The following is a 23615-nucleotide window of genomic DNA, read 5'->3' on the forward strand; positions in this document are numbered from 1 at the left end:
TCAGGCTGAAAGGCTCCGAGAACGAAGAATGCTATTCCCACACCATGATGTGGAGAGGCTGGCGTTGGACTGGGGTAAGCACAGTAAGAAGTCTCACAACACCAGGTTAAAGTCCAACAGGTTTATTTGGCAGCACTAGCTTTCGGCGCCTCAGGCTCCTTCATCAGGTGAGTGAAGAGCTGTGTTCACAAACAGGGCATATATAGACACAAACTCAATTTACAAGATAATGGTTAGAATGTGAGTATTTACAGGTAATCAAGTCTTAAAAGTACAGATAATGTACTAACTTTCGGAGTGCTGCTCCTTCGTCAGGTGAGTGGGAGACCTGTTCACAAACAGCAAACAGGGCATATAAAGACACAAACTCAATTTACAGAATAATGATTGGAATGCGAGTCTTTACACCAATCAAGTCTTCAAGGTACAGACAATGTGAGTGGAGAGAGGGTTAAGCACAGGTTAAAGAGGTGTGTATTGTTTCCAGCCAGGACAGTTAGTGAGATTTTGCAAGCCCTGACAAGTCATGGGAGTTACAGATAGTGTGACATGAACCCAAGATCCTGGTTGAGACCATCCTCATGTGTGTGGAACTTGGCTATCAAATTCTGCGTTGTCGTGTGTCGTGAAGGTCGCCTTGGAAAACGCTTACCCGAAGATCAGAGGCTGAATGCGTGACTGAAGTGTTCCCCGACTGGAAGGGAACACTCCTGCCTGGTGATTGTCGAGTGGTGTTTATTCATTCGTTGTCGTAGAGTCTGTATGGTCTCCCCAATCTACCATGCTTCAGGACATCCTTTCCCACAGTGTATCAGGTAGACAACGTTGGCCGAGTCGCAAGTGTATGTACCGTGTACCTGGTGGATGGTGTTCTCGTGTGAAATGATGGCATTCATGTTGATGATCCAGCACGTCTTGCAGAGGTTGCTGTGACAGTGTTGTGTGGTGTCGTGGTCACTGTTCTGGACGACGAACGGTACTCTGTCTGCCGTGTCCCGTGTTTGTCTTCTGGAGGAGGTTAGTGCGGTTTTCCGCTGTGGCACATCAGAACTGTCGATCGATGTGTCAAGTGTCATATCCTGTTCTTATGAGGGCGTCTTTCAGCATCTGTCGGTGTCTGTTGCGATCCTCCTCATCTGAGCAGATCCTGTGTATACGGAGGGCTTGTCCGTAGGGGATAGCTTCTTTAACGTGTTTAGGGTGGAAGCTGGAGAAGTGGAGCATCATGAGGTTATCAGTCGGCTTGCGGTACTGTGAAGTGCTGAGGTGAACTTCCTGAATGGAGATGCGTGTGTCCAAGAATGCAACCGATTCCAGAGAGAAGTCCATGGTGAGTCTGATGGTGGGATGGAACTTGTTGGTGTCATCATATAGTTGTTTCAATGATTGTTTGCTGTGAGTCCAAAGGAAGAAAATGTCGTCGATGTATCTAGTGTATAGCATCAGTTGAAGGTCCTGTGCGGTGAAGAGGTCTTGTTCGAACCTGTGCATAAAGATGTTGGCGACATATTGAGGTGCGCATTTGGTCCGCATGGCTGTTCCGTGTGTCTGGATGAAAAACTGGTTGTTGAAGGTGAAGATGTTGTGGTCCAGGATGAAGCGGATGAGTTGTAGAATTGCATCTGGAAATTGGCAGTTGTCGGCATTGAGTACTGAGGCAGTTGCAGCAATGCCATCGTCATGGGGGATGCTGGTGTAGAGTGCCGAGACATCCATTGTGACGAGGAGTGCTCCTGGTTCAACTGCTCCATGTGTGCTGAGTTTCTGTAGGAAGTCTGTGATACTACGGACTTCCTACAGAAACTCAGCACACATGGAGCAGTTGGACCAGGAGCATCTTGAATCATCGATCGACGGTCCCGACGTGCCACAGCGAAAAACTGCACTGACTTCCTCAGAAGACAAACACAGGACATGGTGAACAGAGTACCATTTGTCGTCTTCCCCGGAGCGGAGAAGCGACAACATCTTCTCCGGAGCCTTTGACATGTCATTGATGAAGATGAACATCTCGCCAAGGCCATCCCCACACCCCCTCTTCTTGCCTTCAAACAACCGCACAACCTCAAACAGACCATTGTCCACAGCAACCTATCCAGTCTTCAGGAGAACAGTGAACACGATACCACACAACCCTGCTGCAGCAACTCTGCAAGACATGCTGGATCATCAACATGGATGCCATCACCTCATGTGAGAACACCATCCACCAGGTACACGGTACATACTCTTGCAACTTGGCCAACGTTGTATACCTGATACGCTGCAGGAAATGATGTCTCGAGGCATGGTACATTGGGGTGACCACGCAGATGCTATGACAACGGATGAATGAACACCGCTCGACAATCGCCAGGCAGGAGTGTTCTCTTCCAGTCGGGGAACACTTCAGCAGTCACGGGCATTCAGCCTCTGATCTTCGGGTAAGCGTTCTCCAAGGCGGCCTTCACGAGACACGACAACGCAGAATCGCTGAGCAGAAACTGACAGCCAAGTTCCGCACACATGAGGACTCAACCAGGATCTTGGGTTCATGTCACACTATCTGTAACCCCCACAACTTGCCTGGGCTTGCAAAATCTCACTGTCTGTCCTGGCTGGAGACAATACACACCTCTTTAATCTGTGCTTGGCCCTCTCTCCACTCACATTATCTGTACCTTTAAGACATGATTACCTGTAAAGACTCGCATTCCAACCATTATCTTGTAAATTGAGTTTGTGTCTGTATATGCCCTGTTTGTGAACACAGCTCTTCACTCACCTGATGAGGGAGCCTGAGACTCAGAAAGCTAGTGCAGCCAAACAAACCTGTTAGACTTTAACCTGGTGTTGTGAGACTTCTTATTGTGATTCCCACACCAGACATCTCTGTCAAAAGTTTGCCAGGGAAACTGACACAACAGCTGAGTGAGGTTTTTTTCAGATGAGACAATGACGAGTTTAAATCCCCACCTGATCTGCTGCTCAAAGTCGCCTCCGTTTCACCGGTCAGTTTACCAAGCTTCAGGAAACTCATGTTACTCCAGAAATATTAGGATTGGCTGTGAGAGACGTCAATCAGAGAGCCCACCCACTCTGCCCATTCTCTCCTCTTCCTCTTTCACAGCTGCTTCACTTCCTGTAGGGACTGAAACCAAAGTGTGGAGATGGTGAGTGAAGGAGCAGAATTTATAATAATTACATTGTATAATATCCGCAATAAAGTTCAGGCAGTCTGACTATCCTGTGGGGAATCAGGTGTGGGAATGCCCCTTATGCTGTGTGAGAAGATCCAGCTGAGAGACCTGTTTACTCGGTGCTTTGTGCTGAGCTGTTTGATTGGAGCTGTGTGTTGGGTATTGAGTGTGTTTATTGGAAGCATTTCCCTTCTGATTTACGGGCTGAGTTTTGTTGATAGGTCATTGCTAAATATGAGAAGGTGAGGTATAATTATTTAGGAGGTGAGGATTTTAAAAATTCATTTATGGGATATAGATGTCAGCATTAATTTCCTTGAGAAGGTATTGGCCTTCTTAAACTGTTGCAGTCCCTATGGTGTAGCTATACCTACAGTGCTATTAGGGTGGTGGTTCCAGGATTTTGACCCAGTGACAGAGAAGGAACAGCAATATATTTCCATGACAGGATGATGAGTAACTGAGAAGGAAGCTTCCAGATGCCTGTGTCCCCATGTGTCTGCTACACTTGTTCTTCTGGATGGTAGCAGTTGTGCGTTTGGAAGGTGTTGCCTAAGGAGCCTGCAGAGCTACTGCAGTGTATGTTATAGATGGTACACACAGCTGCTGCTATACATCAATGGTGGAGGGATTAAATGTTTGTGAAGGGGTAGCAATCAGGCAGGCTGCTTTGTCCTGGATGGTGTTGAGTATCTTGGGTGTTGTTGGAGTTGCACTCATCCAAGCAAGTGGAGAGCATTCCATCGCACTCCTAACTTGTGCCTTGTAGGTGGTGTATAGGCTTTGGGGAGTTAGGAAGTGAGTTACTCGCTACAAGATTCCCAGCCTCTGACCTTCTCTTGTAGCTATGGTATTTATATAGCTAGCCCTGTTTGGTCTCTCATCAATGGTAACCCTCAGGGTGTTGGTAGTGAGGGATTCAGCAATGGTAATGCCATTGAATGCCAAGGGCAATGGTTTGATTCTCCCATTGTGTGTGTTGGGAGCTGGTTATTATCCTGTGGACTGTGAATGGTCAGTTCTGTTTATTTGTTAGGATATGGATGTTTCTTGTCTTTTCAAATCCCTCCAAGACTTCACACACTTTATCTCTGTGACCTCCTCAGAAAAGAAAGATGATCGCCAGATATGCCAAAGTGCTTTACAGTCAATTAGGTGTGGTCGCTGTTGTAGTGCAGGAAACATGGCTGACAGCCAATGTGTGCACAGCAAGCTCCCACAAACAGCAATGTGATAATGACCAGCTAATTTTTTTTTAGTAGTGATTGAGGGATTAATGACACAAGGGATTAATCCCCTGTTCTTCAAAATAGTAAGAAGTTTAACAACACCAGGTTAAAGTCCAACAGGTTTATTTGGTAGCAAAAGCCACACAAGCTTTCGGAGCTCTTAGCCCCTTCTTCAGGTGAGTGGGAATTCTGTTCACAAACAGAGCTTATAAAGACACAGACTCAATTTACATGAATAATGGTTGGAATGCGAATACTTACAACTAATCAAGTCTTTAAGAAACGAAACAATGTGAGTGGAGAGAGCATCAAGACAGGCTAAAAAGATGTGTATTGTCTCCAGACAAGACAGCCAGTGAAACTCTGCAGGTCCACACAACTGTGGGAGTTACAAATAGTGTGACATGAACCCAATATCCAGAGTTTCACTGGCTGTCTTGTCTGGAGACAATACACATCTTTTTAGCCCGTCTTGATGCTCTCTCCACTCACATTGTTTCGTTTCTTAAAGACTTGATTAGTTGTAAGTATTCGCATTCCAACCATTATTCATGTAAATTGAGTCTGTGTCTTTATAAGCTCTGTTTGTGAACAGAATTCCCACTCAAATGAAGAAGGGGCTAAGAACTCCGAAAGCTTGTGTGGCTTTTGCTACCAAATAAACCTGTTGGACTTTAACCTGGTGTTGTTAAACTTCTTACTGTGTTTACCCCAGTCCAACACCGGCATCTCCACATCACTTCAAAATAGTGCTATGGGCTCTTTTAAACCCATCTTAAAGAGAGCTGAAAAGGCCTTGTTTGAGGTCTCATCTGAAAGACTGCACCTCTGACAGCACAATACTCCCTCACTACTGCACTGGAGTGTCAGCCTCAATGCTGAACCCAGTGTGGGTATAAAACTATAACCTTCTGATTAAGATTTGAGAGTAATACCTCTTGGGCCAAGGTTGACAATCAATTAAACTGTACAACCCTCCAGGACCTCTGGATTCCTCCAGTTTTGATGGCTTGAGTTTCTGCAATTTTAATTGCTCCATCATTGGTGGCTATGCTTTCAGCAGCTGTCTGGGTTCGAAGATTGGAAACACTCTAAACCTCTTTGTCACTCTCTACATCTCTTTAAGATTTAAGGGGGGGGGGGGGGGGCGGGGGGGGAGGTGAATGGAATCTGACTTGATGTGGAAAAATACATAATGCACGTCTTTGTACTGTTCCTTGAGCATACAGCTGTCTTGTGTAACTGGAAACAACTAGTTGGTTGTAGACTGAGTCTTGATCATTAAGATTCTATATTCAGTTTGCCTGTTAAAGAGAGGCAGAGGTAGCCTGGGGTATGATCAGTGAAGAAGTTTGAAGAGGTTACAGAAGAGAGTTACTAGAACGGTTCCAGGGTTGAGCTATTACAGTTGTGTGTAGACAAGAGAAGCATAGATTGTTAGAGCAGAGAAGGCAAAGACGAGATTTGTTAAGAGATGTTGAAGATCATGGGGTTTAGACCAGTGGTTCCCAACCCATTCAATAAAACAGCACACTTCAATGAGACAGACACTTCTGCAGCACCACTTTTTTTCACCCACGATTTCCATGATTAGAGCTGATCTATTCATGGTTTTGAGCAGTTTATGGAATTTGTTTCAGCATGTGGAGGGATTGTCCACAGAGTCTCTGTGGGTGGAAGTTCAGAGTGGGAAGGGGTCGATCACTTTGCTGGGAGTTTTCTATAGGCCGCCCAATCGTAACAGGGAGGTGGAGGAGCAGATAGGGAAACAGATCCTGGAGAGTTGCAATAACATCCGAGTTGTTGTGCTGGGAGACTTTAATTTCCCAAACATAGATTGGAAAATCCCTAGGGTAAGGGGATTGGATAGGGAGGAGTTCGTTAGGTGTGTTCAGGAGGGTTTCTTGACACAGCATGTGGACAAGCCTACAAGAGGAGAGGCTGTACTTGATCTGATACTGACCAATGAACCTGGACAGGTGTCAGATCTCTCAGTGGGAGAGCATCTTGAGGATAGCGATCATACCTCTATCTCCTTTATGCTTGCATTGGAAAAAGAGAGGATCAGGCAAGCTGGGAAAGCGTTTATATGGAGTAAGGGGAAATATGAAGACATAAGGCAGCAAATTAGAGGAGTAAATTGGAAGGAGGTATTCTCGGGGAAATCTACTGAAGAGAGGTGGCAGTTTTTCAAGGAATGTCTGTCTAGAGTTCTACAGGACAACGTTCCGAGCAGACAGGGAGGAGTTGGTCGGTTAAAGGAACCGTGGTGCACGAAAGCTGTGCAGGACCTAGTCGAGAAGAAAAGGAAAGCGTACAAAAGGTTCAGAGAGCTTGGCGAAGATAGGGATCTAGATGAGTATACGGCTTGTAGGAAGGGACTAAAGAAGGAAATTAGGAGAGCCAGAAGGGGTCACGAGAAGGCCTTGGCAGGTAGGATTAAGGAAAACCCTAAGGCGTTCTATAAATATGTGAAGAGTAAAAGGATGAGACGTGAAGGAATAGGGCCTATAAAAGGTGAAGGCGGGAAAATCTGTACGGAACCAGTAGAAATGGCAGAGGTGCGTAATGAGTATTTTGCCTCGGTTTTCACAGAGGAGAAGGACCTGGGTGGATGTACTGCGGGCTTGCGGTGGACTGAAAAGATTGAGTATGTGGACTTTAACAAAGAGGTTGTGCTGGAATCTTTGAATGGCATCAAGATAGATAAGTCGCCGGGCCCGGATGGGATGTACCCCAGGTTACTGTGGGAGGCGAGGAAAGAGATTGCAGAGCCTCTGGCAATGATCTCTGCGTCGTCGATGGAGATGGGAGAGGTGTTGGAGGATTGCGGATGTGCTTCCTATTTTCAAGAAGGGGAATAGGGATAGCCCAGGAAATTACCGACCGGTGAGTCTAACCTCAGTGGTTGGTAAGCTGATGGAGAAGAGCCTGAGGGACAAGATTTATAAGCATTTAGAGAAGTTTAGTATGCTCAAGAATACTCAGCATAGCTTTGTCAAAGGCAGATCGTGCCTTACGAGCCTGGTGGAGTTCTTCGAAAATGTGACTAAACACATTGACGAAGGGAAAGCGGTAGATGTGGTTTATATGGATTTTAGCAAGGTGTTCGATAAAGTCCCCCATGCAAGGCTTCTAGAAAAAGTGAGAGGGCATGGGATCCAAGGGGCTGCTGCCCTGTGGATCCAGAACTGGCTTGCCCAAAGGAGGCGGAGAGTGGGTATAGATGGGTCTTTTTCTGAATGGATGTCGGTCACCAGTGGTGTGCCCCAGGGATCTGTTCTGGGACCCTTGCTGTTTGTCATTTTCATAAATGACCTGGATGAGGAAGTGGAGAGATGGGTTGGTAAGTTTGCCGACGACACAAAGGTTGGTGGGGTTGTGAATAGTCTGGAGGGAGGTCAGAAGTTACAGAGGGACATAGATAGGATGCAAGACTGGGCGGAGAAGTGGCAGATGGACTTCAACCCAGAGAAATGCGTAGTGGTCCATTTTGGCAGGTCAAATGGGATGAAGGAGTACAATATAAAGGGAAAGATTCTTAGTACTGCAGAGGATCAGAAGGACCTTGGGGTCTGGGTCCATAGGACTCTAAAATCGGCTCCGCAGGTGGAGGAGGTGGTTAAGAAGGCGTATGGTGTGCTGGCCTTTATCAATCGAGGGATTGAGTTTAGGAGTCTGGGGATAATGATGCAGCTATATAAGACCCTCGTCAGACCCCACTTGGAGTACTGTGCTCAGTTCTGGTCGCCTCATTACAGGATGTGGAAAAGATTGAAAGGGTGCAGAGGAGATTTACAAGGATGTTGCCTGGATTGAGTGGCATGCCTTATGAGGATAGGCTGAGGGGGCTCGGTCTTTTCTCTTTGGAGAGACGTAGGATGAGAGGAGACCTAATAGAGGTATATAAGATGTTGAGAGGCATAGATCGGGTGGACTCTCAGAGGCTTTTTCCCAGGGTGGAAATGGCTGCTACGAGAGGACACGGATTCAAGGTGCTGGGGGGTAGGTACAGGGGAAATGTTAGGGGGAAGTTTTTCACACAGAGGGTGGTGGGCGAGTGGAATCGGCTGCCGTCAGTGGTGGTGGAGGCAAACTCAATAGGGTCTTTTAAGAGACTCCTGGATGAGTACATGGGACTTAATAGGATGGAGGGTTATAGGTAGGCCTAAAAGGTAGGGATATGTTCGGCACAACTTGTGGGGCCGAAGGGCCTGTTTTGTGCTGTAGTTTTTCTATGTTTCTATGTGCAGTTTTGATTCTGTTTACACCTTTTCACATTTTAATTATTAGGAACTAGGAGGAAAAACTGTAGAGACAAAATAGTTAACCAGTTTGGAAGCATTAGAAATTTGCAAATGTATAATCTTTATGACATTACCTGGCACACTCTGCAACAAATTCACTGAAGCAGATCATGTCAAATTTAATACAAAGAAATACAAGTATTTTTACAGAACCATGCCAGTTAATGAGGGAGCTCCATAGAACAACCTGTACAGTTTGTTTCACAACATTCAATTAATAACATTTATTTATGCTCAATGAACAGTAAACATTTTTCTGTGGAATGCATGCATATAAAAAGGCACTAAAAAATCTAGGTTAGTTAAAAGATGACGAGGACCCTGTTGCTCTGCCATTCACATAGTCTTTCCATTTCAATCATTCTCCTCAAGGACTTGGGCTCTTCCAAGAACTTTATAAAGAGGAACAACTTTCTCATTTAATGGAAAAAGACCTTGATCGAGACCTTGATCTTGAAGGGCTTCTTTGAATTGGAGCTCATTGGAGTGAGGGACTTCTCTTTTTAGAATACGAAGGAGAATGGGACTGGGATCGGTGATTGCGCCTTCGAGATCTGGTGTAACAACACCCCCTCAATGATTTTTTGTGATTCTGATACCTTTAAGATGACTTTCAGAAACATCTATGAGGTACACAGCTCCTGTTTTACCACATAAGACTGAAACTCTTGAATGACTCAGGAAGTTTGCTTCAGCTCTCCTTTGGCAGCCCCTGTTCCCAAGTCACCAATGTAGACCTTACAGTCTAACGCTCTGGAGCAATACAACATTCTTCAGATGTTTTCTTTCCTTCCACCTTGTTAAGAGTTATTACTTGTATTACTTGGTTTATCACAATTATAGTGCCATTGGAGCTGAGCCTTTGGGAACCGACAGAGAGAAAAAAATAATAAAGTTGGGGCTCGGACTTGCCCCCCAGCATTGGCACACTTCTCGTAGTACACCAGTGTGCCTCAGCATATTGGTTGAAAACCACTGAAGTAGACTAACATTCATCTGTCAGAAGGGAAGTGGTAGTTTTCCTTAAACTCATGTGAATTGAATCCATAAGACTCCATGGAGTCAACATTGGGGATGTTCAATCTGCCAGTGGGATGGGACATACCCAGGGATGGTGAGGGAGGAATCTGGGATGTTTCCAGATTGATACGGTTCAGTGAGTATCACTGCTACTTGACCAGTCTGTGGGGCAGCTTTCCTCACTCGGGGATTTGTTCTCCGACCTTGGTATGAGGGACTTTACTGGTTTCACTGGGCTGAGATCACCTTAATCTTATTCTGATACAATGTCAGGATTGTCCAGATTTATCTGATTTTCCTTTTATTATTGGACTTTGTACTGATTGTTTATCATTGTTTGCTGGGTCACATCAGAGGACAGTTCAGAGTCAATCATATTGTGTGGGACTGGAGTAACATGTCGACCAAACCAGGCAGTTGGAGCAGATTCTCTTTCCTGAAGGACAATATTTAGAATTCCAGGACAACCTGAAAGTTTTCATGTTTGTATGTTAATTATATTCTACGAATTATATGTGTATTAAATTCAGTTTCACAACATGAGTGGCTGAGGTGAATAACAAAAGATGCCTTTAAGGGGCAACTAGGTAAGCACTCAAAGGAGAAAGGAACATAAGGATATGCTGATAGGGTGAGAGGAGGCTCGTGTGAAGCATGAACACCAGCATGGACCATTTGGGCCAGATGGCCTGTTTCTGCACTGGAATTCCCTGTATGTAACTTTCTGTAGTTGGATTTAAACTCTCAATCTCTGCTTTGTTAATACGGTACCATAGCAATTCAGCTGCCTTACCTCGAGGCACATTTAATTAGATGCGTTTTAATGCCACCTTTAAAGGCGTTGGCCTTTCCCAAAAGCCTGGGCTTGAATTTGATGATATTGCCCAGTGCTGTGTTTGAGAGCTGAATTTGGGATGTGCAGTCTGAGTGAGTGCAGTGTATCTAATTTCCCAGAATAAATCAGAACCCTTTAATCAGTTACACCGAAGCAAGATATTCATTAGCTTCTTGCACTTCATGCTCAGAGTGTTTGAATCAAATAATTTTGGATAACAAGGGGAGAAATTCAAAATTTGTATTAAAATTAGCATTTCTCTTGAGTATTTTTATATTAATATATGCAAAACTAATATCCCCAGCACAATTTGAGCTCATAGCGAATTATTAGTCCATTTACACTCCGCCAACTGTCCTTTCATTGCCCTTAGTGCCTGGGAAGATGGGGTCTGGGTGGAGCAAAGTCAAGTTGTCTACTCTTGGTCACTATCCAGTATCCCTGCTGGAAACAAGAGGGTGAGGGGTGAAAAAATACACCTGATTTTCCACACTGATACAGTCTCTAACTGAGGAGTCAGCCCCTTCAGCAAAAGAGAGGGAGTTGGAGGAAATCATGTTTCATTTTCCTGTTTTACAGAAGGATTACACCGTACTACACCAGAGAATACAGAGAGAGAGGATAGACGCTGTAGATAGATCCTGACCGTCACCTACGGAACAACTGCACAACTCTGGGAAGACATCCAGTCCCTTTGCAGCATTGCTCAACACAGAGAAGGTTGGGCAGTGAAACCATCATCTGGAAATCAGTCCAGTCCGGTCAGAGAGCTTTCAAATCATCAGACTTGAAACTGGTCAGTGGTGTAGAACCTTCCATCAGAACCAACCTTTTCAAAGGTTCAGCTGTGGGTGATCGGTTGGGGTGAGACTAGAAAGAAGTGTAAATGGACTTCAAATATGGTGACAGCTTCAATCATTCATCGAGCCTCGTGAACCCATTCCTACAGGTAAGAGACTATTCAAGCCTGCGGTGTGTGAGGAAGGGTCCACAGTCTCATAAGATCTCCAAACACGCAAAGTGTGTTTGGTGTCCCACCTCTAACACAAGAGCAGCTGCATGGAAGGGAAACTATTGAAATGTGAGGTGTGTGATCAAGCCTTTGCACAGTCATCGATGCTCAGGAATCACCATCGCATCCACACTGAGGGGAAACCGTTCAGGTGTGAAGTGTGTAACAAGGGCTTTACAGAATCGTCAGCCCTGTTGAAACACTGGCGCGTTCACACCGGTGAAAAGCCATTCACGTGCGAGGTGTGCAACAAATCATTCTCTGACTCATCATACCTCCGTGAACACAAACGCATTCACACAGGAGAGAAACCGTTCACATGTGAGGCGTGCAGCAAATCGTTCTTGTGGTCATCAGCACTTGCTGTACATCAACGCATTCACACAGGAGAGAAACCCTTCAAGTGCGAGGTGTGTGAGAAATCATTCTCCCAGTTAACGACCCTCCGCAGACACCAACGCACCCACACAGGAGAGAAACCGTTCACGTGCGAAGTGTGTGACAAGTCATTTTCACGGTCATCCGACCTCCGCCGACACCAACGCATTCACACTGGGGAAAAGCCATTCAAGTGTGAGCTTTGTGACAAGGGCTTTGCACAATCATCAGCCCTGCTAAAACATTGGCGTGTTCACACTGGGGAAAAGCCATTCACGTGCGAGGTGTGCAACAAATCATTCATGTGGCCATCGGCTCTCAGTGTACACCAACGGGCACACACTGGGGAGAAACCGTTCACATGTGAGGTCTGCAATAAATCATTCCTGTGGTCATCAGCCCTCCGTGCACACCAACGCATTCATACAGGAGAGAAGCCATTCATGTGCGAAGTGTGTGACAAATCATTCTCTGTGTCATTGGACCTCCGCAAACACCGAAGTATTCATGCTGGGGCGAAGCCATTTAAGTGTGAGGTGTGTCACAAATCCTTCTTGTGGTCATCGGCTCTCCGCAACCACAAACGCCTTCACACCGGGGAGAAACCATTCACATGTGAAGTCTGTGACAAATCATTCTCTGACTCATCATCTCTCCATGTACACCGACGCATTCATACAGGGGAGAAACCGTTCGCATGCAAAGTGTGCAACAAATCATTCTTGTGGTCATCAGCCCTCCGCAAACATCATCAAATTCACACAGGGCAGAAACCATTCAGGTGTGAGGTGTGTGACAAATCATTCTCTGATGCATGGTCACTCCGCACACACCAGCGCATTCACACAGGGGAGAAACCGTTCAAGTGTGATGTGTGTAACAGGTCATTCTTGCGATCACGGGCTCTCCGTGAACACCAACTCATTCACACAGGTGAGAAACCATTCACTTGTGAAGTATGCAACAAATCATTCATGCAGTCATCAACCCTCCGTGCACACCAGCGCATTCACACCGGGGAGAAACCGTTCAAGTGCAAGATATGCAACAGAGCATTCATGAAGTCATCAATCCTCCGTGTACACCAACGCACTCACACAGGTGAAAAACCATTTACATGTAAGGTGTGTGAGAAATCATTCTCAAGGTCCTCACACCTCATGCTTCATCAAAGGACTCACACGGGGGAGAAACCATTCACATGTAAGGTGTGTGACAAATCATTCTCCGTGTCCTCGGCCCTCCGCGTACATCAGCGCACTCACACAGGGGAGAAGCCCTTCAAATGTAAGGTGTGCGACAAAACATTCTCAAATTCATCAAACCTCAGTGTACACCAATATATTCATACAGGGGAGAAGCCATTCAAGTGTGATGTGTGTGACATATCATTCTCACGTTCAACAAAACTCCTACGCCATCAGCGGATCCACACAGGGGAGTAACCCTTCAAGTGTGAAGTTTGAGATAAAGTTTTTGTGACATCTTCTACCCTCTTGGACACCACAGGGTTCACTCTTCATGTGTAATGTTTATAACAAGGCTTTCATCCACTCTGATCTCCTGAAGCACCAGCAGATCAACCCAAGTGAGAAATCAGTCAGTTGTGATGTGGTAACAAGACTTTCACACAGTCAGAATATTGCGCAGTCCACCAAAGCATTGAAATGGGAGGCATCCTATTGATCTGAGTTCTGTAATAAAAAACAACCTTCACAGTTTTCAGACTTGGAACATCAGTGAACGCAAAGGGGAGACAAACCCTTCCAGTGTCACATATGCCAGGATTGTTTCACCTACTCCTCTCCCACCAAACACTGACATCTATCTCCACATGGACTTGGAGCCGGGTCACCTGCTTCCCTTCCACTGAGAGTTGTCTGTGTTGTTTACCCTCCAGTGCTCACACAGGGGAGCTGCCCTTCCAAAGCACTGTCTGCTTCCAACCTCTTCCACCATCAGTCCAATCGTTTCAAGAAGACCAATTTAACCATTGGCGAAATCATCAAAAGAAGACATCAGTATGTATAGAAGCTGCTGCTTATTCAGATGTCACTGTGTCTCTGGGAGCATTTCCTCAGCCACAGGAAGTAGGAGAATGTGTGTCAGGATTTTCCCTGCTCTGGACAAGAGGGAGATGCCTCAATAGTTTCCACAGTATGATTTATCTTCCTTTTTAAAGATAGTTACAGTTGTCACATTCCTGAAGTCGGGAACGCATGACGGAATAGAATTCTTTTTCCTTTCAAATCCATAGCGTGCGTGGAGGTTTGATGCGAGTTGAAATCCTCAGCTGGAATACCACCATGGTCGCAGGCTTTGTTGTTTTTCATTTGTTAGATTGCTTGTTGCAATTCTCCCATCATTGGTGACTTACCCATGGATTCCACTACAGGGACTGAGGGATAGACTGGAGGGTATCCGCTGCCACTGTGGATTCATGGTTGAGGAGTTTAAAATGTTCTTTCCAGCATTATAGATGGTTTCAAAAACACGTCCATGTCATGACAATCAACATATTCTTTGATTTTTCAGGTTTTCTCTTCAACAGGTTTGTCTTCTGGAATCAGCCTTAAGCTGTTGAAATTCTGCCTTCATGACTTGTAACCTTGAGTTGCTCTACCAGGCAAGGAAGGCTGATTGTTTTTGTTCCAGGAGATCAAATGATTGAGTGTCATTTCCATTGAACCAGTCCCAACGACAACAGTGCTTGAACCCAATGATTTTAAAGCTGCCTTTATTTAATCTCATTGTTAGGGATTTGAGCTGGATATATGAGGATTTTTGAGAATGGTTGTGAGCTGCACCTGAAATTCCTCTTTCCAGTCGGGCTGAGACATTTATCCTCTTCCTTTTGAACTTTTGGGTCTTCTGATGTCTTGGTGCTGGGTGGATGTTCATCACTGATCGAAAAAATCGATGATCTGTCCAGCAGACATCAATCCCCCACATGGATCAAGTGATACAGAAATCACTTAGAACTTTGACATGGCTTTAGACCTTCCAGAGGACCTCTGATATGACCTTTGTTAGAATCATAGAAACTCTATAGTGCAGAAGGAGGCCATTCGGCCTATCAAGTCTGCACGCACAACAATCCCACCTCGGCCCTATCCCCGTAACCCCACATATTTACCCCACTAATCCCTCTAACCTACACATCCCAGACACTAACGGGCGGTTTAGCATGGCCAGTGCACCTAACCCGTACATCTTTATTGCCAAACAAATCCAAGAAAAATGTGAACAACAACACCATTACATTCATCAATATGACCAAAGCATTTGACTCAATAAATCATGAGGTTCTATGGATTACGCTCCAATAATTTGGATCTCCAAGAAACTTCATTACAATCTTCCAATTGCTTCATGATGATATGACTGTAACTGTCTTGAGTAGGAGATCTGAAATTGAAACCTTCAAAATGCAGACTGGTGTCAAGCAAGGCTGTGTATTAGCCTCATTGTATTTACAATCTACCTGACAGTGTCCAATCATGTCCCACAAAAGAAGTTTTTAAAAATCTCCTTGAGTCAGCAAAACTTCCAATATACAGAGAAGTTATGGTCACTTCTCCCATGTGCTGCAGTGGGATCAGAACTGTGTGATCAGTGGCATATAAGAGAGCTGGAGAAATTCCATCAGCAATGGCTCCTCCAAGAATTCTGGATTTAATGGGATGACCATCAAACAAATGCTAGTGTTCTTCTTGAAGTCATGTCCACAAGCATTCAGGAAACACTCCTGCAAAAACAACTACAGTGGACTGGAAACTGTCCAGATAGCCAAAGAATATCTGTCCTGCTAGGTCCTGTTTTCTAAAAATTTCAAATGAGTGACATTCCAGGGGAGGACAATGAAAACACTTCCAAGGCATGAGCAAATCCTGCTGTCAGGATCACACCACCCTATGTGCGCAAAGAACTGTGTGTCAAGAATTGGCCAGATGTCACCTATAGCTGAAACTTATGACTTTTGTCATCCTCAAATCAAGGGACAGCTGACAAGGAAGAAGCAATGACTAAAAGTTTGGTAAAAGAGGTGGAATTTAGGGGGGGGGGGGGGGGGGGGGGGGGGGGGTCGGTCTGAAATGGGAAGAGAGATAAAATTGCAGACAAGTTTAAGGAGAGAATTCATGAGTATGAAGCTGTCAAAGGTGAAATGAAATGGGGCTGTACTCAAGATCAGGATTGGACAGTTGGACACTCAATTGGAGGTTGAAGCGGGCAACACTGACCAATTGTTGTTGGAAAGGACAATTGAGAGGAATTTAAGGAATGTAGAAACTAGAATCATCCCTTGAGCCTGTGACACCATTGTTAGATCATGGCTGATCCGTATCTTAACTCTATCTACTTATCTTGGCTCTATAACCCTTAATTCCCTTGCCTAAGAAGAAACCTATCCTTCAGTTTGAAATTTTAAATTGACCCCCCCCCCCCCCACCCACCTACCTCAAGATTTTGTGGGGAGAGAGTTCCAGTCCCCTTTTTATGAAGAAGTGTTTGCTGATATCAACCCTGAACAGCCTAGCTCTAATTTTAATGCTCTACCCCCTGGTTCTGAAATCTCCCACCAGTGGAATAGTTTCTCTCTGACCTACTCATTTAATCATCTTAAACACCTCAATTAGATTACTCCTTCTTCATTTTCTGCATATGAGGGAATACAAGCTCAGTCTGTTCGACCTGCCCTCAGTTAAATCCTTTTATTTCCAGGAGCATTCTGGTGAATCTACACCGCACTTGGTCTAAGGTCAATATATCCTCCCTGATGTACAATGCCTAGAACTGAACACAGTTCTCCAGAGAAGGTGTAAACTATGGTTGTCCAATTGTTTTGCATGAGGGATCCCATTCAATTTTTTTCTGACTCCAGGGGCTGATGGATAAGTTTCAGAAATATAAGTTTTGGCAAAATAAACATGAATTTCAAAATAAAGTTGAGGTATGAAAAAAGGAAACAACATGTTGAGTAAAATAAAAAGTCAAAGCAATAAATTTATAAACTTAAAAATGAATACGGTGACCATTAGAGTGAGTGTCCAGCTCACCCTTCCAGTTTAGCTCAGTTGGTTGGATAGCTGGTTAGTGATGCAGAGCAACGCCAACAACACTTGTTCAATTTCCATATTGTCTGAGGTAATTTGTGAAGGCCCGCCTTCTCAACCTTGCCCTTGTGGTGATTTAATCTGAGGATCAAAGGGGAGAGCAGCCTATGGTCATCTGGGACTATGGTGATTTCACCTTTTACCTTTATTTGGAAAAATGAATCCATGGATGGAAAGGCATGGCATACTGGATTGTGGCCCATGGATCATATGTTGGACAAGCAAGTCCCAACAGAGCTCTGCATAGATGGAATATTAATTTCTACAAGTACACAGTTGATTTTTGGAAGGAGAGGTTGTGGGTTATTTTTTTCTCTTCAGGGTGGTCCTGAATAAATTAACAATTTGTCAGAGGAAAGCAGGACCACCAGTGCTTGATGGATGACTGAACCAATTGTGTACCAGATATGCTCCAATCTTCACCCCGGGACTTGAATAACAGGAGATCAACCAGGAATGAAGAAAGTGAAGATAATTTTGAGAACAAAGTTGATATGAGGGAGTGATTACCAGATTTACAGCTACAGAGGCATTGTGAATGGAAGGTTAAAGAGCAGAGAGTTGGGAATTAGAAAGTGCTGTCCAACTCACTGGGGGGAAAATGTCTTCCAGGAATGGAAACTGGTCAATTAACCCATGTGACCTCTATCTCTCCATCCTGTCACTAAAGTTCGGTGTCATTTCTGACCATCAGAACTGGGAACCAGACTAAAGTGCAGGAATTTTAAAGAAACTTCTGTCTGTAGTATTTTGAGAGTTTCCCCTAATGAATGTGTGTGTGTGTGTTAGTAAAGTGAGCCAGCTCTCAGGAGTGGGTATGGGGTAGAATCGGATCCTGCTTTAGTTGGTGATTTGAATTATACACAGATCCTCTTCAGGTATCTAATACCATAGGTAATGTTTGTATTCTCCTGCCTGGGAGGACTACCATCCTGAGAATGTTGAGGGAGTGGGGGTGAGTCTCTACAGATCTGAGTTCCCTCAGCCCATCATACCTTGATGTAATAACAGTGTGATATGTTCACTTTACACTCTTCCAAGATTCATTTCATGTTCTGGGAAAGATCTTGCGCCATTTTCAAATGCTTTGTTATTTTGTTTGATTCAAAATTTGATGAATATTGTGTTGTTGTTTGTCTGCTGTTTTATCAATTTCCGATATACATTTATTGATCATAACAAGTTCATTTATCTTAACCAAACTACCTAATCTGTGTGCATGTTGTGTTCTTATTCACTGAAACACTCAGGAGCCTATAGTGAGTCCTGTACACAATATATTGGACAATGTTATTGTGGGCTGGTATACTTTCTCCATCAATGGGTATAATTTCCAGTTCGCAGGTTTCACTTGGAAGAAAAAAACAAAGACTTGCATTTTTAGAATCACCTCTCTCAAACTCAGTATGCCTAAAAGCACTTTTACAGCCAATTAGAAACTTCATGAAGAATGGTCACTGTTATGATGTCACAAATGTTGCAGCCAATTTGCGCACAGCAAACACCCACAAAAAGCAATGTGATAGTGACCAAAAAATCAATTTTTGTGATGTTGATTGCAGGATCCATATCGACCAGGACATCAGGGATAGCATGGGATATTTTCCTTTCACTTGACAGGGCAGATGCGGCCTTGGCTTAACTCATCTAAGAGAGGGTGCCCCTGACAGTGACACTCCCTCAGTACTGCATTGGAATGTCAGTTTCAGTGGGAGGCTTGAATGTAATGTTGCCTGGGATGGAGCATGTGAGCTATAAGGAGAGAGTGGATAGGGTTGGATTGTTTTCTATAGAGCAGAGAAGGCTGAGAGGGGACATGATTGTGGTATACAAGATTATGAGAGGTGTGGACAGGATGAGTGGGGAGCAGCTGTTCTCCTTGGTTGAAGGGTCAATCATGAGGGGGCATCATTTTAGGGTAATGGGCAGGAGATTCAGGAGGATATGAGAATACATTTTTTCACTCAGAGGGTGGTGGAATCTAGAATACACTGACTGGGAAGGTAGTGGAGGCTGGAAACCTTACAAGTCTTAAAAAGTATTTAGATGAGCACTTAAAGTATCATAACGTTCAGGGATATGGGACAAGTGCTGGAAAATGGGATTTGTGCGACTTTAATGGTAGTTATTTTCGGAGCAGACTCAATGGGTTGTACAACTCTGAAGACAATCAGATCTCAATGTTCCACCCTCAAAACTGCTTCAATTGGTCACAGACATTTTTCTTTTAAATGGTTGCTTGATTAAAACTCAGTGATATATGCAACAACAAGGACATCAGCTGTGGGCAAGAGTTTACGTAAAGTTTGTCATTTTCCAGCATTATCCAGTTAAAAGTGACCATTTCAGGAAGTTTAAATGTGAATTAAGTCAAACAAAAAATGAACTTTTGTGATTTTTAACACTGGTTTAATAAACATCACCCAGGAAGCTGGTACCAACCACAGAAATGACCACAGCCCCAGATGCGAATAATGGGAGTGACAAGTTTCTTAGGGTTGTGAAACAAAAAACAGATTTTTAAAATGTTTTTGTTTTAGATTACAGTATCCGCAGTATTTTGCTTTTATTCTGATGATTGTGCCTGTTCAAGGCGGCTCTTTACATTGAGGGCTTTTTGGTATTCAGGCACCAACAGTCAATGTTCATGACTCCACTCTACATAACGTGGCCAGCAATTATTTCAGCAAACTACAGATGCACGGATAAACTTCAGTTGTGCCTTCTGATGTCAGTAAGACATGAAAAGAAATCAAAACTGTATATTCAAACATTTTTTTTTGCTATTTTAAATTGGACTTATGCTGATCCACAAAATGGCTACACGGTCACATGACTAAAGATTGGCCATCTGTTCTGGGTGCTAACAATAGAAAGTACAAGAACAAAAGTGTTCTCATATCCCATTGTAAGTTGTTCAGGCAAAATTTCACATCAGCCCCAAATTCTCCCTCAGGCACCACACCCCACAATCTAAGCCATCTCGCAAAAGTGCCCTTTGCACCATTGACCATAGTGCAGAAGGGTTTCCTTTATGGGCTGCTGTTATACAGCCTTTACCTCCTTGCCCTTGTCTGATGTCCAGAAATGCTCTGATGTGCCCTGTTGCTGAACAGTGGCAGAGGTCCAGGTGGAGGGCTCTTTACGTGCAAGTCCTCCTCATATTAAATTCATTACTACTGAGGAGTATCCTCACGAACTTACTCCACAGACAAGTGTTAGGGAATACAGGTATCTATTGCAGTCTTACTCAGTCCAAACGACAACTGCCCTCTCAGGGCAATCCTCAGGGTCACAGCACCCAATCCCTTAAAGGGGCTATGCCCCAACATATATAACACTCCTCCCCTCTAAACAACAATCCCCCGTAACAGCAACAGCATTTTAAAACTATTTACAAACAGTTGCACCTTTTTTTGCATAATTTCAAAATACTTTGTGAAGAACCTATAGTATATTTACAATATGATGTAGTCCATTCTTTAATTCCCCACCCGCCTACATTGACATGATCAATCTGTCAGGAGGACGACGGTCCCATTTCCTGGGAACTGGAACCAGCTTTAGGTTCCTCTCCAGCGATTGTGGTCTTGGTGTAGCCATCATCAGTGACCCTTCTTCCCGCGCATTGTCAGTTGCCAATGCCAGCTCCAGCGGCGTTGTTTGGGAGACAGTTGTGCACAATGTTTGACCTACAGAGGCCTGATGAGACAAGGTGAGTGGTGATGAGCCAGGAGACGCAAATGGACCATCGAGCTGAACATACCAAGCTGAGGGTATTTCAGAAGGGCGAGTTGGTACTTGCCAGAAACTGCTTTGGGGAAAAGTGGGTTCCAGCCACCCATTGTAGCCAAGACGGCCATTGTCCTACGTAGTGGACAAGTTAGTTTGGCATCGACATGTGGACCAACTGCTGGTGGCCTCATATCAAGGGGTAGGGACCCCATTTACAATTTCAGAGGCATTCTGGATGGTGCCAGCGGAGAGGGAGGCATGGAATCTATAGTTCCTCCGACACTTTCCTCCTTAAGGAAGGGAGAATGGCAACCCGCATGTCCCACAAATGAACAGCCACCCCACTGCTGACTTAGATTTGGTCTCAGTTCCAGATTCTTCTGTCAGCTTGTGGACGAAGTCTACTACTTGACTCAGTATGTGATCCTTTCATCTTAGGAGCTGTAATTGGTTCCATCGAGAAAATTGCATGATCTGGAAAACCTCGTCCAGGACCTCTTTGTGATAAGGCAATGGCAGCCTGAAGAATGCATCAGCATTTGCATGTAGATCCGACTGGCGATATCAGATTTCATACAATAATACCACTCCTATATCTTGCAGCAAAGCAACACAGGCCAGGATTAAAATGGACTTGGACCCAGGACTCCTTCAATGTCTTCTTCGTTGCCTGGTAAGCCTTTTCACACTCCGGCACCTACTTCCACGCTTGTCCCTTCATTAGTAACCAATGCAGTGGTTTCAATACTATCACTAAGTCAGGCACAAATTTGCAATAATAGTTTGAGTCCCAGGAAAGACCTGAACTGGAACATATTTTCTGGTCTCGGCACCTTCATTATGGCCCCCAGCAACTTCAGCAATTTTTGCAGCTTCACCGTTGATAAAATACTCGACAGAGTTTGAAAAACTCACATTTGTTTTCTAATCTGCAGCTAACGTTCCTGCAGTCTCTTCAATGTCCCTTTTAAGTTTCACAAATGTTTCTCGTCTGTGAAACCCGTTACCAGGATGTTGTCTGGGTAATACTGGACCTCTGGGTGACCATTCAAAATCGAGTCCATTCTCTTTGAAAAATAGTCGGGGCTGACATAGTCCCAAAAAGCAGTCATTTGTAACGGAATAACCCTTTTTGCTGATGGTTAATGGTGGCGGTGAGTTTTCAGCCATCCCCACCTGCAGATGAACTTGGGAGAGATCCATTTTGGTAAATTTCTGACCACCAGCAAGGCCACTAAACAGGTCTTTGATAAGGGGCAACGGATACTGATCCACACATCAGGGTTCACTGTGACTTTAAAATCCCCACATAGCCTCACTGAGCCATCAGTCTTCATGAGAGGAACAATGGGTGTGGCCCACTTACTCATGGCCACTGGTTCTAATACATCCAAAACTACTAATCTCTGATTCGGCCTCCATCTTGGGTGCAATCACATATGACATTGGACATGCCTTCATATTCTTTGGGCATGCATCCGGCTTCAGCCGTATGCTCACTTTCACTCCTTTCATCTCAACAAGGGTTTCATTAAACACCTTATATTTCTCAAATATTGTTCAGACTCAAACAAGATTCCATTAACCCATTCACCACTTCCCAGTTCAATTTCAATTGTTTCAGCCAGGATTATCTGAACAACATGGGATAATCATCTTTAATGACATACAAAGGTAGATGCGCACACTGGTCCCTCAGCTTTACCTTGGCCGAGACATAGCTCTCAAGAGGAACCAGCTGTTTCGTATATGTCCTCAGAATGATGTTTGCAGGCTTCGGGGAAGATGATTCAACTTTTCCTTATGTATTGACTCTGTCCACCTCCATCGTTACTAGTTTCCCTTCGACTTTGGGCATCGCCCAGAATCGGTCTGTTTCACCTCACACAGACAAAATGTTTAGTTTAAACTGTGTCTTCTCAATCTGCTCTGTTTCATCTGCAGACATGATGTGGAGATGCCGGTGTTGGACTGGGGTAAGCACAGTAAGAAGTCTCACAACACCAGGTTAAAGTCCAACAGGTTTATTTGGTAGCACAAGTTACAAGCTTTCGGAGAAATGCTCCATCAGGTGAGTGGGAGCTCTGTTCACAAACAGGGCATATAAAGACACAAACTCAATTTACAAAATAATGGTTGGAATGCGAGTCTTTACAGGTAATCAAGTCTTAAAGGTACAGACAATGTTAGTGGAGAGAGGGTTAAACACAGGTTAAAGAGATGTGTATTGTCTCCAGCCAGGACATTTAGTGAGATTTTGCAAGCCCAGGCAAGTCATGGGGGTTACAGCTAGTCTGACATGAACCCAAGATCCCGGTTGCGGCTGTCCTCATGTGTGCGGAACTTGGCTATCAGTTTCTGCTCAGTGACTCTGCATTGTGTCGTGAAGGCCGCCTTGGAGAACGCTTACCCGAAGATCAGAGGCTGAATGCCCGTGACCGCTGAAGTGCTCCCCAACAGGAAGAGAACACTCCTGCCTGGTGATTGTCGAGCGGTGTTCATTCACCCGTTGTCGTAGCGTCTGCATGGTCTCCCCAATGTACCATGCATCGGGACATCCTTTCCTGCAGCGTATCAGGTAGACAGCGTTGGCTAAGTTGCAAGAGTATGTACCGTGTACCTGGTGGATGGTGTTCTCAGGTGAGATGATGGCATCCGTGTCGATAATCCGGCACGTCTTGCAGAGGTTGCTGTGGCAGTGTTGTGTGGTGTCGAGGTCACTGTTCTCCTGAAGGCTGGGTAGTTTGCTGCAGACAATGGTCTGTTTGATGTTGTGCAGTTGTTTGAAGGCAAGAAGTAGGGGTGT

General features: G+C 44.6%; 1 protein-coding gene across 1 annotated transcript in view; it reads left to right on the forward strand.

Annotated features, from left to right (window-relative positions):
- The first annotated feature begins 3121 nt into the window (after positions 1–3121).
- LOC144496998 (uncharacterized) overlaps positions 3122–23615 on the forward strand; it is a 51467-nt gene continuing 30973 nt past the window's right edge. The window contains 2 exon segments of the mRNA XM_078217673.1: positions 3122–3152; positions 11150–13420. Of these exon segments, the coding sequence (XP_078073799.1) occupies positions 11630–13420 (1791 nt within the window). The 5' untranslated portion in view covers positions 3122–3152; positions 11150–11629.

This window comes from Mustelus asterias, chromosome 8 (genome assembly GCF_964213995.1).
Source record: "Mustelus asterias chromosome 8, sMusAst1.hap1.1, whole genome shotgun sequence".
Lineage (NCBI taxonomy): Eukaryota > Metazoa > Chordata > Chondrichthyes > Carcharhiniformes > Triakidae > Mustelus > Mustelus asterias.